Source organism: Enoplosus armatus, chromosome 6 (genome assembly GCF_043641665.1).
Source record: "Enoplosus armatus isolate fEnoArm2 chromosome 6, fEnoArm2.hap1, whole genome shotgun sequence".
In the NCBI taxonomy this organism is placed as follows: Eukaryota; Metazoa; Chordata; class Actinopteri; order Centrarchiformes; family Enoplosidae; genus Enoplosus; species Enoplosus armatus.
Genome location: NC_092185.1, coordinates 7631957 through 7647888, shown reverse-complemented (window position 1 = coordinate 7647888; position 15932 = coordinate 7631957). Strand labels below are relative to the sequence as shown.

General features: G+C 44.2%; 1 protein-coding gene across 2 annotated transcripts in view; it reads right to left on the bottom strand.

Moving 5' to 3' along the window:
* Window positions 1-15932, bottom strand: part of wwox (WW domain containing oxidoreductase) — a 123327-nt gene that overhangs the window by 98609 nt on the left and 8786 nt on the right. For both annotated transcript variants that reach the window (XM_070907749.1, XM_070907750.1), the window contains exon 5: window positions 14041-14147. In XM_070907749.1, the coding sequence (XP_070763850.1) occupies window positions 14041-14147 (107 nt within the window). The remainder of the gene's footprint in view (window positions 1-14040; window positions 14148-15932) is intronic.

The window sequence follows — 15932 nt, the reverse complement described above, 5'->3', positions numbered from 1 at the left end:
ATGTGTGTGTGTGTGTGTGGGTGTGTGTGTATGTGTGTGTGTGTGTGTGTGTGTGTGTGTGTGTGTGTGTGTGTGTGTGTGTGTGTGGTCAACCACATGAGTGTGTGCACTTATCTGGTTATTGTTTACCATCAAAACCACAATGAATTTACATGCTCATACTTTTTTATTCTCCTCGACCCACACCCTTATTTCTCTGTTCCTATCTTACACTGTGATAAATATCTGACTTTATCATGAGACAATAACGGTCCCTCCTTCTATGCTGGAGTAAATGGGGAGCGATGAGAGAGTGAGGTGAGCAGGAACGGACAAGGCAAAGGGTGCTCAGGTCTGCATTACGTCTGAGTTATGGCCTCCATTTGCATCTCAATCAGCCTCTTTGGAGAGCCCACCACCTTGGTAACACCCCCATCACACCACAGCCACCCCGGGTAATCAGGGAGATTTAGTGGGATTGGCAGCCTACCGTGGGCACCCCCTGGCTGGGGCTCGCAGCTCATTCCCAGCCCCTGGTCTCGCTAAGGGCCCTCTGGGCCACATCCAAACACAGGAGAATGGCAGCACTTAACAAGACTGAGAAAGACCAAAATAGACGAGCAGCAGGAACAGGCCATAAAACAGAGGGAAAACAAAGCACCAGAGTGATTGTAATAGATGTTCCAGCATAGATGTCTGCATAGTGTTCTGTATGCCTCATTATAGCAGGAGAAAAAAGAAAACAAACTTGAACTTGTGACCTCAGGTGAGAACGTTTCATCTCATCTTGATGATGGCACTGACACCATCCCACTGCTCCCCTGCAGCAGAAACAGGCTCTCTCTAACATGTAATGGGAGTATGTGCACCCACAAACACAAACATGCACACACACACACACGCGCACGCAGCTACATGGTGTGATTTGCAGATAGTGAATGCTCCACTTGAGAGTTGCCTCTCTAGTTAGCGCTGTCTCATGGCTGAACCCTGCTAAGGTATTATTACCTACACTCAGCCCTATTGATATTGTGACTCCAGCATCTGTTCACCTCCTTGTTACTGCCTGGACCCCAGCACAGTGTCCTATCTGCCTGTGTGCATGGCGTGTGTGTGTGTGTGTGTGTGTGTGTGTGTGTGTGTATCCCAGACCTCTGGGGTAGAGAGAAGTCACTGTGCACAGCAGAAGACGAGAGGCTGAGGAGGCTAATAGAGAAACACTCGACACACCAGGGGCCTAATCAACTGCGAAGGACGCGTACCCATAGCTCCAAATCTCTCTCTAACACAAACGCACTCTGGCCTTTCTTACTCCCTCTAATCTCAGTGATACTCTAAACTCCACACTCCCTACACCGACGCCACATCGCAGAAAGACTTTGTAAGCGAAACCTGTAAAAAAAACAACAACAATAAAAGAGAAGGCAAGACTGGAAACCAAACTTTAGCTGCAAACACGGAGGGCTCAGGTGAGCAGAGGATAAGACTAAACAAAGGGGAAAGAGGAGGACTGAAGATGGAGAGACTCAGAATGAGGAGCTGAGTTTCAGTTATCAGAATCAAATATTAGAGGGGGGAAAAAAACTGGGGAGTGGGCAACATTAATCAAAGTGTTCACCTAGTGGGCAGCCATATGGCAGATCAGCACGCCAACAGTGCAAACTTGCTGATCTTCAGTAACGGGGTGCAATTAATTCCACTGGCTGCATTCATCTCTCTCTCTCACACACTGAAGGAAGGGAGGTAGAAAAGAAGGAGAGAGAACAGAGGAGGGTTTGTTATGACTCTTTACTCGTCCTCCTCAACTCTTTCTTCTTTTCTCCCCCTCTCTCAAAGCAGAGGAATCAAACCCTGGTGATGAATGAGGTGGACACAAGGGCCTCAGGTAGCTGCTGCGGCGATGGTGGGGGGAGTAATGGGGGGTGGGACAAGAAAAAGTGAAGAAATTAGGAAGCTGAGAGAGGAGGAGACAGCGGTGGGAAGGGGATTAGTCTCCTCTAAGATTTGGCTGTAAGGCCTTAAAATATATATTTATGTGTGTGACTTTTTTCAAATTCAGTGCATAACTTAGTCCAATATCAGATGCTTGCCTACATCTGAATCAAAAGGATAGTAAGGATTGCATTTACTAAAGGTTTATACAGGAAAGTCCGAATGCCATGCTATTTATGAACCTCCGTAATGAGTGGAAGAAACGCACAATACCACTGGTCAAAAAATAAAGCCTAAATCCCATTATCCTGCCCACAGATTAGCTATTTCTACGCAAATAAAACAGTGTTTATTAACAATTTCAAACTCTCCCAAAAATGACTGTAGTGCCCACAAAGTCATTTGAAAGGTGTCAGGAAAAACCTTGCGTTAAGGTCTGTAATTTGCATAAATTTGTCAGAGTAGGAATTAAAGTTTGCACCCTATTGAGGCACACAAAAAAACATGCAGATTACCCTCAAAACACAATCTCAGTAAATCTGGGCTTAAGTCTCTCTGTGCAAGATGAAACCAAATAGTGTTTCTTTTATCAGATATCAATTCATTAAAATGTAAATTAAAAGAGCAAACATGATAATGATTAGTGACGTCACTCTCAGTTATTTCTTCTTCAGTCGGATAGAGAAAGCTTATAGCGCTAAAAGATGGTCAGCGTTTGAGAATTCACTTGGTGAGCCAGCAGAATAAAGTGAGCCCAACCTGACCCCACAGACACACACACACCCCCACAACCACACACACACGGCTCTAAAACCTCTTTTGGTTTTATGTAAAATTAGCGTCTCCCCTGGCTCTTAACACAAGCTCATCTCCATTAGCCGCAACCTAGTAAAACTGACTCCTGCAAATGAGTTGTGGATATGCATTCCCCCGGCCCTCTCATCTCTCCCTTCCATACAAATATACTGCATCTGCTATCTCACGCCCATATCTCCGTAAGTCAGCTCATCCCATAGGCCTAGTCACCATACCACCCTTACCAATATCATAAATGACTGTGGGGGAAGCCTTCATTAGGGCAGCAGTGCCCCTCCACCCCCCTAATCAGGGCATTTTCCTTGTGCGCATTGGGATGATGCTTTACGGCCCAAATGGGGCTCTGTTAATGAGGAAGTATACATGTCTCCATTTCCTGTCTAGCCAGGTCGGCAGTTCCTGTATTTGGCCCTGTTATAATCACGAGGCTTCTTTTAATGAGCTATAGTCACCTTGGTCACTCATCAAACATCATGACATACAATAACAGAATAAATGAAAAGACACACAGAATTAATTACACTACAAAAAACACACCAATGCACTGTGATATAGACATGTAGCTTATTACCCAGCTTTGGAGATGTGTGGAAATAAATTACAAAATGAGTGTCAGGAAAGATATTTAGACATCTTCATCTCTTGCAAAACGGAGTTGGACGATCCAGTGCGCTCCGAGCAACATGGGTTTAAACCCACATGATGACAGCTGAATCACTGTCACAGTAAATTCTGTTACAGCGTCTCCACAAACTCTTTTTCACATTCTGCTCTCGGCCCGCTCATTCTTCTCAATCCCCCTCTCTACACCTCTGATCTCTCGACGTCCCCGTCTTTCCTTCTCTCCATCATCCCCTCCTCACTCCCAGGCCTCGTTGACATTAACCTGGAGCACTCACATTTTCCCATGGTTCTCCATGTTGCTCTCCGCATGTCAGAGCGGGAGGCTTTATGGCCCACATCCATCAGCGTCACGTGCCAGGATTTATGGGAGATGGAGTCCAAACCTGATCGGTCTGAATCAGTCTTGCTGAAGCCGACCCCTGGGCCGCTGAGGGATGTAATGGATGAGCATCCTTGCCCCCCCCCCAACCTCCCACCCCCCACCTCACCTCACTCTCTTCCCCTTCCACCTCTCTCTCCTCACCCATACTCTGCTCTCCTCCCTTCATCTCTCATGACCCCCCCCCTTTCTGGCCATCAGTCCAGTCCTCATCCTTGCCCTAGTTGGCTCGTCTTGGTCATTCATTTAAACCTAATGGAGATCTGGTTACCAAAAATTAATGAGGCAGACTCACTCAAGGAAATATCCAAGTGCACATGCACCAACATACACACTCGCACAGACATAAGCTCATCATTCATTGCTGTGTGTGGGGTTCTATTTGGGCTAATTTATCATGACACTGTATTAACAGGCAGCAGTGCCCTTCAGAGGAGAGATGAGAGGCACCAATTAACTCTGTTCACTGTTCACTGCCACAGACAGACCTGTAGGAATGACAAAGGTCTGTCAAATTACTCTGTCCTGTAGCAGCTCCCTGTGTATTACAGAACATCCCTGTAAATGACGAGAGGGGAAGTGGATGATCAAGTAGAGCTGAATTAAATAATATTAATAGATAGAATAGATAATATTTTTCCTGATATTTTGTCCAGGAACTTTGTGTGTCTCCACCTGCTCTCTAAAATCCCAATGAGACTTCAAGATATTTTCGTCTGAGTCCGCTAAACTCCGTCCTGATGGTTATTGTTGTTTTTTGGAGGTTTTCGAATAATCACGCAAAAACGGTGGGATTGATGCTTTATTGTTCGTATTTGTTATGAGGTTTTTTTAAGATTAAGTTTTCTGCTGTTTTTTCCTTTATTGAAAATAAAAGCGGGAGAGAGAGGTGATGACAAGCAGCAAAAGGCCCAAGCTGGAATCAAACTCGGGCCGCTGCAGTAAAGACTCAGCCTACAGCAGTAAAGGCTTTTAGGATGAGGCCTAACCAATGTGCTCACCAAACATAATATTTGGACAGAGAGGTTAGCAGTACCCTGAACTAGCAGCATCCAGGGCATTTTTTTGTAACCCCACAAAAAACGCATGAAATGGTCCTCAGTCTTGGAAGTAACCCTTGGTTACCACTGCAGCTAGTAAGCTAGCTAGCTGGACGTGGTAACATTGGCAGTTTACTTTAGGACAAACACACTGTGTGTTTTGGTTTTGAAAGGCTGAAAAAGAAAAAGACTCCACCCTCCAAACGCCTTGTATATAACTCTCTTACTACAGCCCCATGCAGAGCACTTAGGCATGTGGAGATATCCAAAGCTCGACAGGACTGCTGTGCATAGTTACAGTTGCTAAGGTCTGATTGGACATTCACTGTTCAGGGAAGCGGTTTTGCGAACAGTCAATTACTAAAATATTGCTTAAAAGTTAACTGTCCACTCAGAAAAAATAACCCAATCCATTATGACAGCACTGGTGGAACAAAAAGCTCACAAAAGACATCATAGTCAGTCCTCGGCAGAATGAATCAGCTGAGCCCCCCCGGTCTACATACACTGCTGTGACTGAGGGAGTTAGAGGTTAAAGGTCTAACTGTGTTCACTGGTTTACAGCAGGCGTTATTACAGTTATTTGATATGTTTACCCAACCTGTTCACTTTCTAACCTGCCCCTATATAGTGCTGGTTATCTAAAAGTTGTAAAGTAAACACACACACACACACGCTCATTTCTCAATTGGAACACGTGAAATAATATTGCCCTGCGGCCCCCCAAACAGGTCGTACCCTAATAAAGGCTTTACACTATGAAAGAAACACAGCGAGGCAGCTCCGACACCTCTGAGCCTCCCGCAACACACACACACACATCCACACACACATCCACACACACATCCACACACAGGGGCTGTGCCCGGTCACAGGTCAGGAGAGCCTGTAGCTCTCTGTGGTCCAGGAGAGCAGAGCCGCTTGAACCTGTAATATGCTCCTCTCTCCCCTGGTGCCACTTGTTGGGGTTTTAGTGCAGGGGAAATTACACCTGCTCTGTAGCCTGAGACCAGCATTAACACACGGAGACGACTGAAAGTGGAGACTACACACTCACAAACACACAGACACACGAAAGCCGAAGAGGAACTCTGAATTCGGACTCGAGACAGAGTGTGCACACATGTGTGGGTGGGCATGTGTGATGTTGCATTTGTACCCTAACATCACTGATCAACAAAACATTTTATAAGAGTGCTTCACACATTAAAACACTGGTACCGTTTTGAAAGTATGAGCTGCTCAAATAGCAATAACAGCCCTGCTCTCCAGCCAGCATTCCCACAGGAGAGGCGGCTCAGTGGATGAAAAGAATAAAGACTATGACTTCACCACCCAAACACGGTAAGCATGGTGTGAAAATAAAGTAAAAACAGCGATTTATTCGCTTCTTATACACAAGATCAATCTTGTGTAACAAAGTTGTGTAAGATTAGGATACATTGCTCTGCTAATGCTGTTCTGTAGGCCGAATCATTTGCCAATGTGTAGGCTTAATCACTGGTTAGATGGGGAGACCGTTTCATCATCGAAACGTTCAACTAAAATGAACACAACATCCAGCCTACTCTGCAAGTCAAATGTGAGCTGAGAGATAATCATTGATGTGGGGCAGGAGAGAATGAAACTAATAAAAAGGCAGTGTATCAAAAGTATCGCAGTTAAGCATTAGTCACGTGAGGGCAACTACGCCACAACTCTGGTGTTCTCTAAATGAATCCCCCTCGTCCCATGCTTGATTTATGGACCTGTAAAAACACACGTTGTTTTTAATCTACTGCTGCCTGAATCTGCCCCCTTAATGAAATGTGGATCGTGTGTGTGCACGTCTCTGTGTGTGTCCAAGGATGTGCATGAGTGTGTGTGTGTGTGTGTGTGTGTGTGTGTGTGTGTGTTTGATAATGATGTATGGGCTGAGGTCTGATTCTCTGAGCATGAATTTTCTCTCTGATAAATATGCATTCAGTTACACAGACTGATTAAGCTGTAAACCAGTGTTAACTCTGTGTCAAAGCACATACAAACACGCACACATATACATACTTACATGCATACACACACACACACACACACACACACACACACACACACACACACGCACGCACGCACGCACGCACGCACGCACACACACACACACACACACACGCGCACACACACACACACACACACACGCACACAACTTCCCAGAAAATAATGATAGCTGTGCCTGGGGCAGGATTGTTTGGATGCCTGGAGCGGTTCACTGATATCAATTCCATGAGACCTGACTGCAGAGGATATCCTATAAACACAACACAGTCAAGAATGATGATTTGCAGAGTTAAGCACCAAAATGATTTTGGGGAAACAAAATGAACACAAATAATGTAAAATTCTACATATATTTCTACATATATACTGTAAATGGTAAATACATGGCAAGAATGAACGCTCGCATGTTTATTGCTTTTTAAAAGGTCACATCTTTTGTTTGAAAAAGCCCATTGTCATCTCCAGTTGTATGTGCGAATAAAACACTTCAACAATCATTTTCACAGCAGCATCATCACAATTCTACACGTTTCTTTTCCGAGAGAGCACTTAGAGCACTATGGAGAGCTTTGCGACTGTTATTCTTGATCGGGCTGACGTTGAAATATGTGACTTACAGTGTCAGAATGGTCGTGGACGTGGCAGCTGTTGACTTACAGTGATGCACTTGTCTTTTTCATTAGGGGACACTCCCTCTGTCCTTCACAACAAACACAACCTGACAACAGGGTACATACGTGCACACTCCTCTCCTTCTATATATATATATATTTATTTTTTTTCTTCTCGTATGTGAAACAGAGTCAGACGTGGACATGTGGGGCAACAAATGCACACTCACTCATTAAGCTCCCATCTCATGTCTGAATATACTCTTGGTGGGTTATGAAAGATAATGAGAGACAGCATCAGACAATTTAAATCTCACAGAGACATCAAACGCAGAATTACATCTAATTAGCCTTTTGCATCTCCTATGAACTTTATCGTGGGATCTGAGTGCCTGTGCTAATTTCAAACTGCGCTAAAGATGCTAAAAGAGCTTGGGGTAATATCGGATAAACGTTATAGCCAGTTGCCAGATGGTTTCTGCATTCAACATTACTATGTTTGCTTGTTGGGCAGACATCATCTAAGCCTGGAGTCTATTTGGCTGCAGCTTAGAAACAACTGGCTCATCTCCTGATTTAAAACATTACAGTGTGTGCTGGACTTGTCTCTCTGTGGTCAGCACTTCTCAGACTTCAATAAAAACATTCTCTGCTGGCAGAGAGAGAAAGAGGGAGAGAGGGAGTGAAAGAGATCCAAGCAACCTCTCACCTCTCTCATCATAAGAAGCCCTCATCCCAGGGCTATGAGCCCTCCTTCAGAGGGGAGCGTGAAAGAGTGAAGGATGAGAGTCTGTCAGGTTCAAACAACAAAGAGGTGCTGCCTTACACATACTTCCTCAACCTGTCCCCTTCAGTGGCAGTGACATCATTTAAATCATTTAAATCCTCCCCAACATGACCTATGGCAAGTGACCCGTCATTCTAACGCTCACACCTCCATGTGAGACGGCCGCTGAACTGCTTATTTAGCAGAAAATACCACCCGGCTAACTATGTGATTTATTCAAAATTATTCCTCCACGGTGCTCCTTCACACAGAGCATTTGCCCATAGTTCACTGTGGTCCAGGCAATTAGGAGCAGGCCACACCTCTTCAGGAGACAGAGCACCTGGCTGCAGCAGACAGACATAAGGAGGAGGAGAGCTGAGCGGCGCACAGCTTTTCACGACGGGCTGGAATAACTAAGCAGAGCAGTGAGGGAGTGAGGAATGCAAGCCAGGCACTTTAGGATTCATTTAGGTTCCCCCATCTCCCTGGTCACTTTATTAGCAGTCTGGGAAGAGTGATGCATGTCCCAAAGCTATGCAAAATGCATAATCAAGCATTTAAATACACACCATGTGAATGGGCAATGTCCATGCATATGCACATACGTGTGCACACATCCTGTACTTGTGGAGTGTATAACATAGATGCATGATCATACACACACACACACACACACACACACAAAATGCTTACTAGTGTAAAACCTCAAGGTATTACTCTTACGTACTCTTGCACGTTTATACTAACAGTCTATACTACACAAAGCCTCCTTTAGTATTCCCACGAGCTGCATTGTAGCCGTCACCTGCGTAATGTAAAGAAATCCTCAATGGTATATTACAGTAAATCCTATTGTAGTTGCAGAGCTTTGTGCGGTGGCTTGTTGGAGGAATCAGAGCTGCATGAATTTGAGGAAAAGGGGGTTTCCTCATCAAATTTACATATCGCAATTCCACCCTCATTCTATCCATCCTTTCTGATCTCTTCAGAGCCAAGCCGATACGTAGACCGTAGTTGGGGACGTGGGACCTTTTAATTCCCAGTTTACAGACAGAATGCAGGTAGGAAACAAACAAATAAATAAGTAAATAAAGAGAGATGAGAAGGTCTCCCTGGAGAGGCGGACGTATGCAACTAATATGCAAGGAAACAGACCGATTTGCACAAAGGCTCATCCTGGAAATACGGGAGAGCCGCCACTCCCTCAATGATTCAGTGGATGCACCTGAGATTGGAGGAGAGGATTGGGAGAGGGGGAAGTGCAGGTGCAATGTTGGTATAGTCTGGGGACAATCTGAAAAGGGGCTCAAGAGCTGCTTAAGTACAAGCGTCGACATCACCAACAACAATCTCCACTGGATTTATCTGAGCTTTAACTGCGGTGTGTCAGCAAAACCACATGCAAAAAAATGACATTTGCCTATGCTTTTTAATGAGAGAAAGTGCACCATGTGAGACATCCTAAAACTACCATAAAAAGGTAGGTATGTTTTAATTCAAGCAATTGCGAGAAAATTATGTTTTGGTTTTTATAATTGCAAGAAAATAAGCTTGTTATAACATGAAGTTGAAACATTTCAGGCAGTTGTGAAATCACATCAGGAAAAGAATCATAAGGAAAAACAAGCTCAAGTTTCAAATCCTGACCTAAAAATGATTAACTATGATCTACTGGACTTTCTGGCAGCAGGGAAGAGTGTTACAGACCTGCTCACTGACCTGGGAAATGGACTGCAATTTCCTTAATCATTCGAGAGAGAATAGAAGAGGAAAAGAGTGGTGCGGAATCTAAGGGTGAACGGAGGGGGACAAAAGTCTTTTGAGGCCTTTCTGAAAGATGAAAAAAAAAAAAAGAAAGAGCCAGGGAGCGAGGGAAGGGAGGGGAAGAGTGACTAAAAGAGCAGCATCCTGAGGCCCTGGAGGGGGCTGCAACCCACCAGGTCAGCATTTCACATGTGTCACTTCCTGTTGGCCTCAGCGGGAGGAGCGTGGCATGGCATGGTGGCCAGCGGGGCACAGGGCCTGTCAGGCTGACACAAGAGGTTATGTACCGGGCAAACGGGCCAATGCGGGCACACATGCATCCACATACACATACACCACGTTTCCTATGCAGACAAGTGTGATTCAGGTTTAAAGGTAGAGTGAGGGTGACACAGAAAGGGGGTCTGAATGCATGCATGTGTCTGAATGAACACAGTCATGCAAGACAGTAGTTTTCTATACGGGACTCATCCAGAACTTTGCCACCTCATACTGCGGTGCGTAAGGCCATGACGCATAAACATGTGACATTCTCGTTATAAATCATACGAGCTTTGAGCAGGAAATAGCCAGTGTGAATCTGTAAGACTGTGTATCTGCAAGTTATGAGAACACAAGTTTATGCACTGACATCCTCAAGGAGAGACTGCCATCCTTCCGTCTGTCTTTCAAGACCTTTTCCACCTCTGCTTTGTAAAAATGCACCTGAAATAGCAGACGCTTGGAGAGGAACACTGTGTCTCATTCATTCTGATGTCACCTTGTGCTACAGCGTGAGACCCAGCGAAAGAGTATCTACAGTACATGGGTACATGGGCTTGTGGCAGAGACTATGAGTGTGTTCTTTGTCTGAATTTCATCTAGCAGAGGAATAGTCTGTCTGCCTGTATGAGTGACCGCTGCTTATCGGCTCTCAGTCCGCCTGTCTCGCTCTGCCTCTCTGGCCTGTGTTAATGTTGCTGTTTGACATTGCAAGCAGCAGGCTTTTTTTCTCCCAGCAGCCTCAGTGGACACTGAGCTTTAGCCTAATTGGTTCCAGAGCAGACCCTGACAGAACTCTCCTCAGCGGCACACAGCCATATTAATACCCCCCCCCCGCCACACACACACACACAACAAAAACAAGCACAGCAATCAGTGACTAGCTCGCTAATTAACGGCCTTACAAAGCATCTCATTAGCATGTGCTGTAGAAAGGGGCAGTGGGGGGAAATAAGCATTTTGGATTAAAAAAAAAGGAAAGAAATTACAAAATAAGACCATGTATGGCCGTGTGTGTGTGTGTATGTGTGTGCATTGTATTCTACTCAGGGGCCAAGGGCCTTGGTTGGCCCACCAAGCAGTGGGCTGTATCTCTGGGGAGTCCATTACAGCTCTCTGAGGGAGACATCGGACTCAAAGATAAGCAGAATTTTAAAGGCAATCAGGAAAAATAAATCTCTGGCACGCAGGCAACACTTTGGTTGTTAACCAGCAACTTAACCTGCCCGTACTGTGAGCGGAATAGGAGATGGATAGATTAGGGGCTGAGGGAAAACAGCCAAGTTAGGTCATAGTTAAGGCCAAGAGCTGCAGGGCTGGAAGATTTGCATAGTAGAGTTACCCTAAGACCTCTATGTGACAATAATAAGATGCAAAATGTATTATAATCCCCAAAAATTAATTTGTTAGTGTACATGAACCAAAGATTTTGGCTCTCCAAATCTATCTGCCAGGTCTCTTTTTAGTGCAAATCTGTTACCATGCTTCACTCTCAGCATTTTCTCTTTTTCTATCTGTCTTCCCATCTCTCCCAGCACCCATCTGCTGCTTAATCCCCTCCTGGTTTTACTGTGGCTTCATCACAGCCTGTAAAAACAGCCCCCTTTGAACCCAATAAAGGCAACCAGCATCAGGCTTATTGTAAAACACAATCATAAGGTAAATGTTTATCCCCTCTCCGCCACTCTAAACTCCCCTAATGAGCCTGCTGGAGGGGTTTCACCTCACAGCTCGAATAGAGGCGGAGAAAACAACACATTCTGCTCAGATTAGGCCTGCGGTGGGGATGCAGCTAAAGTCCCATCATGAAAACAGTATGTAGCATAACACAGCAAGAAACTCATTTCATGATAAAAAAAAAAAGAAAAAGAAAAAGTCAGCAAAAACCCTAACAGGTAATACAACCTCTAAAGGGCCAAACAAGGTCTATAATGTCGAGCATGAATGTGTGAACAGTTAAATAAAGAAACAAATACTTTCATATTAGTTAAAGATTAAGCAGAAGTACAGGACAGATTTTTTTCCAGGAATCTACTGTAAAGTGTGTTGTCCTGTTTATACTGTAGCTGTTCCTGGCAGAGCGGAGTATGATTGGCTGGGAAGGATAAGCCCTCTGACCCTGCTCTTCCTAACAGCCAGTGGCTGTTCTGACCTGCCCATTATCCACCGGTGACCCCACTATTATACCCACTGTCAGTACACGGCGCTACGCTGCACGGCACCGCCCTGCCCTCCGCTGCGAGACGAGCCATCGCTCTCACCTCTGAACATCGACGCCGGCCCACACAGCCAGAGACACAGAGAGAGAGAGACAGTTAGAGAAAGACAGAGTTCAGAGTAATAGTAAGCAGGTAGTTAGAGGTCAGAGGTCCTGTGCAATCGGGACAGTAGTTCCACTCCTGGCAGCCGGAGCGGAACTCTGAGAGGGACCTGGAAGTAGATATGATGACCTTTTGTACAGAGGACCCCAAAATATACCCTCTTATCAAAATGACCTTAACGCAGGAGCATGGGAAGGCAAGCAGAGTCCATCCATCATCTTAAAGATTAATCCTCCTCTCTATTCTTCTCCTGAATCTATTAATAATGTCGCCAGAGGGGAGAATTTGCGGCAAAGATTTATTCTGATATTGTGACTTTTATTCATTAGCCTATAACAGGGGGATTCCTTGAGAAGGAAATATGGAGTGAACTTAGGGAATGCTAATTCACTACTCGTGCTCTATTCGAACTATACACAACTCTTATTTACTCAATCATTCAATTTGCTGACAATCTGCACACGCCAATGTACCACAAATAGGGAGGATCATCATTTACGCTGCAGAGGTCACCAGTCATTTAATCTTTTGGTGCAATTCTAAGCAGCTCCCATTTGTTAATTCACAAATATTTAACAACATCTTGGATAATTCTGTGGCAGGTGTGAAGCTTGGAAATCAATTTGACTGCAGAATCTGGTGCTTGGATCAGAGCTTTTCCTCACTCATTTAGACAAAGCAGCTACATTAATAGATTTGTACTCTGGATTTCACACCGTGGAGCAGCACTGACAGCCCCAGGGGCATACTTCAATTAGAGACTTGGGTGAGTTTAAACACTGCAGATCTACTCTCGCTCATAGGCGTTTGTCTCCCACTCTCGCTCCCCCTCTTTTCCTCCCTCTCAGCCTCTCTCTCTCTCTCTCCCCCTCCATATCTGCGCTGAGCACTCGCTCTCCTTCTTCTTCAAGTCCTGCTCTCTGTAATCAACCCAGTGCTAATGGCTTATTCTTTCTGCTCCAGCACCCACATTTCACTTGTTTATTTTCCCACACTCGTAAATCTGGGGACGCGTCACAAGCGCAGCGATATTAGAGCAATAATCTCAGGTAATTATCAGATGCCCTCTCTCACTTTCTCTCTCTCTGTCTCCATTTAACTCTCTAAAAGAGAGAGAGACACCCATACAGAAGTTTTTTCACCTTTCCTGGGAAGCGTGCAGGCAGTTTGTGAGAACTTGAATACTTTCGAAAAAGGGTGTCTCTTTAACCATATTGACATTTGGATAATTTATTACTGACACTTGAATTAATGTAACATAAATTGTGTTCTCATGTCAAGTGAATTCTTATTTATTTAGCCCCAAATCCCAAATCGAGGGTCTAAAAAACAAACAAAAAAACGAAACCTTAACTGAGGGGAAAAAGGGAGTAACCTCAGGAAGAGGAGGGATCCTTCTTCATAAAATAGGTCTCGTATATATAGAGAATACTTAAGTACAGAGAAATAAGCTTCTGTATATCAGGCTTTGGCTACACAGATAATATTTGTTTAAGTTTCAACTGCCACTTACCCACTCCTGCTGTATGAGGCTAACTGCCTTGCTGGCCCGGGACAGGTTTCGACACGCCAGGATCACATGGGCACCATGAAGAGCGAAAGACTTGGCTGTCTCAAAGCCTGAGACATGGTCAGGGAGATGGAGAGAGAGACAGACAGACAGACAGACAAAGACACCAAGAGAAGAAAAAAAAAGAATGAAAGCGAGCAATTCTTCAAAGATGAGTTTTTTCTGAAGATAACTTTGATTCTCAGGGGTTGAATCTAATGGGCTGGTGATGGTGGGGGTTGGGGGTGCAAGTTAAAATCCCTATCAATTTTCCATATAATTCCTTTCATTGAGTAACCCAGTGGTCTAGTAGAGGGAGTTAATAATTTCTCTCTGAAGTGATGAAACTGATTGAATTATTGTGGTTCAAGACTTCTTCCTCTCCGCTTAGATAAAGTTTTGGATCTGACCTCCGGCTTCCGAGAAGGTATCGCTGCTCGTACTGGGTGAGAGGAAGGGAGGTCGGCTGTTAATTATGTTGGTAATTACACAGTGATGGCAGTAATTATGAAAACATGGCTCATTATAGAGGGAGTCGAATGAACAATCGAACAGACATGACATTCAAACTGAACCTTGGTGTGATATTTCAGCACATCAAAAGGACCTCCGATAACGACGTTTCTCCCATGAAACGAGGTCCGCAGATACACACAGAATTTATCAGTCCAAGACTACTTCATGGCTCCATCCAAATCATGTAGTCACGATAAAACTGACAAAAACTGAAGATAGAGGGAGGGAAGTTCATTTCTAAATTACAAGTCTAAATGGGTCATTTCAACTCGTAGGTTCAATTAATTTATGAGATTAACTTTTTTTTTCCCCCTTCACTGTATTTTTATTTCCTTGGACATTTACTATCCTTCAAAGCGTCGTGGAAGAGTTCAACAGCACAGAGCAGCATTTTTCAGTCCCATCTCGACAGTAAATACAAACCACAGTCAGACGCACACATATAATGTTCGGTGTGAGTGTCCTGATTGACAAACTGACTGGCACCATCACTGATTGTGGCAAAGAGGGTCTGAGAGGCAGAGCAGCAGGCAGAGTGTATCAGAGGGTGGATTAATATGAACTGTAATTAGATTATATGTCTTAATCTGATTTTCATTAAGAGCAAAACTGGGAGGCCTAATTGTGAGGAGAGTGTTAAGGACTAATATCTATTAAAACTCAAAATTGGAGTCGGATTGGAAGCCCTCTCTGACAAGTGAAGCATGGAATTAAATTATATGACACCTTATTAGGTGTAATGGAGGGGACTGTGGCTGTGAGCGGAGATCATTTCACTCGCACGGAATGGAAATGAAAATAAAAACAACGTGACAGAAAAAAAACGAGCAGTGTGACTCCCGCGGTAAATATGCACTTTGAATTTGTAGGTGGAGCAGCAGCTTTAGGAAACAAAATCTTCTCAATGTCACACAAAATGTCTGCCCTAACTGTAATTTAATCAAAATACTAATAGTACAAATAATAGGAGTAAGCCTCTGAAATGCTCAAATTTATGTAACAGAAACAATAAACCTAAATTTGTAAATGATAAAAAAAAAAAAGGATTCCCAACATGCCATCATTTAAAAGCTTTTTTTTCCCAGCCTTTATAAATTGGACACGAGTACTGGCTGCTGGTAAACAACAACACCTCACACTCACTTGTTGTGTGTACAAACCATGAAAGTGAAATTAATCGACACCAGTGTTTTCCATAATGGAGAACAAATTAGAATATGGCAGCAACAACAGCAGCAGCAACGAAGCCATGTATTTCCAATGACAAATAACAGGGGCTTGACATTAATTGTGAAATAACGAGAGTGGCGTTGCTGTAACAGAGACTTCCCGCCCTCTCA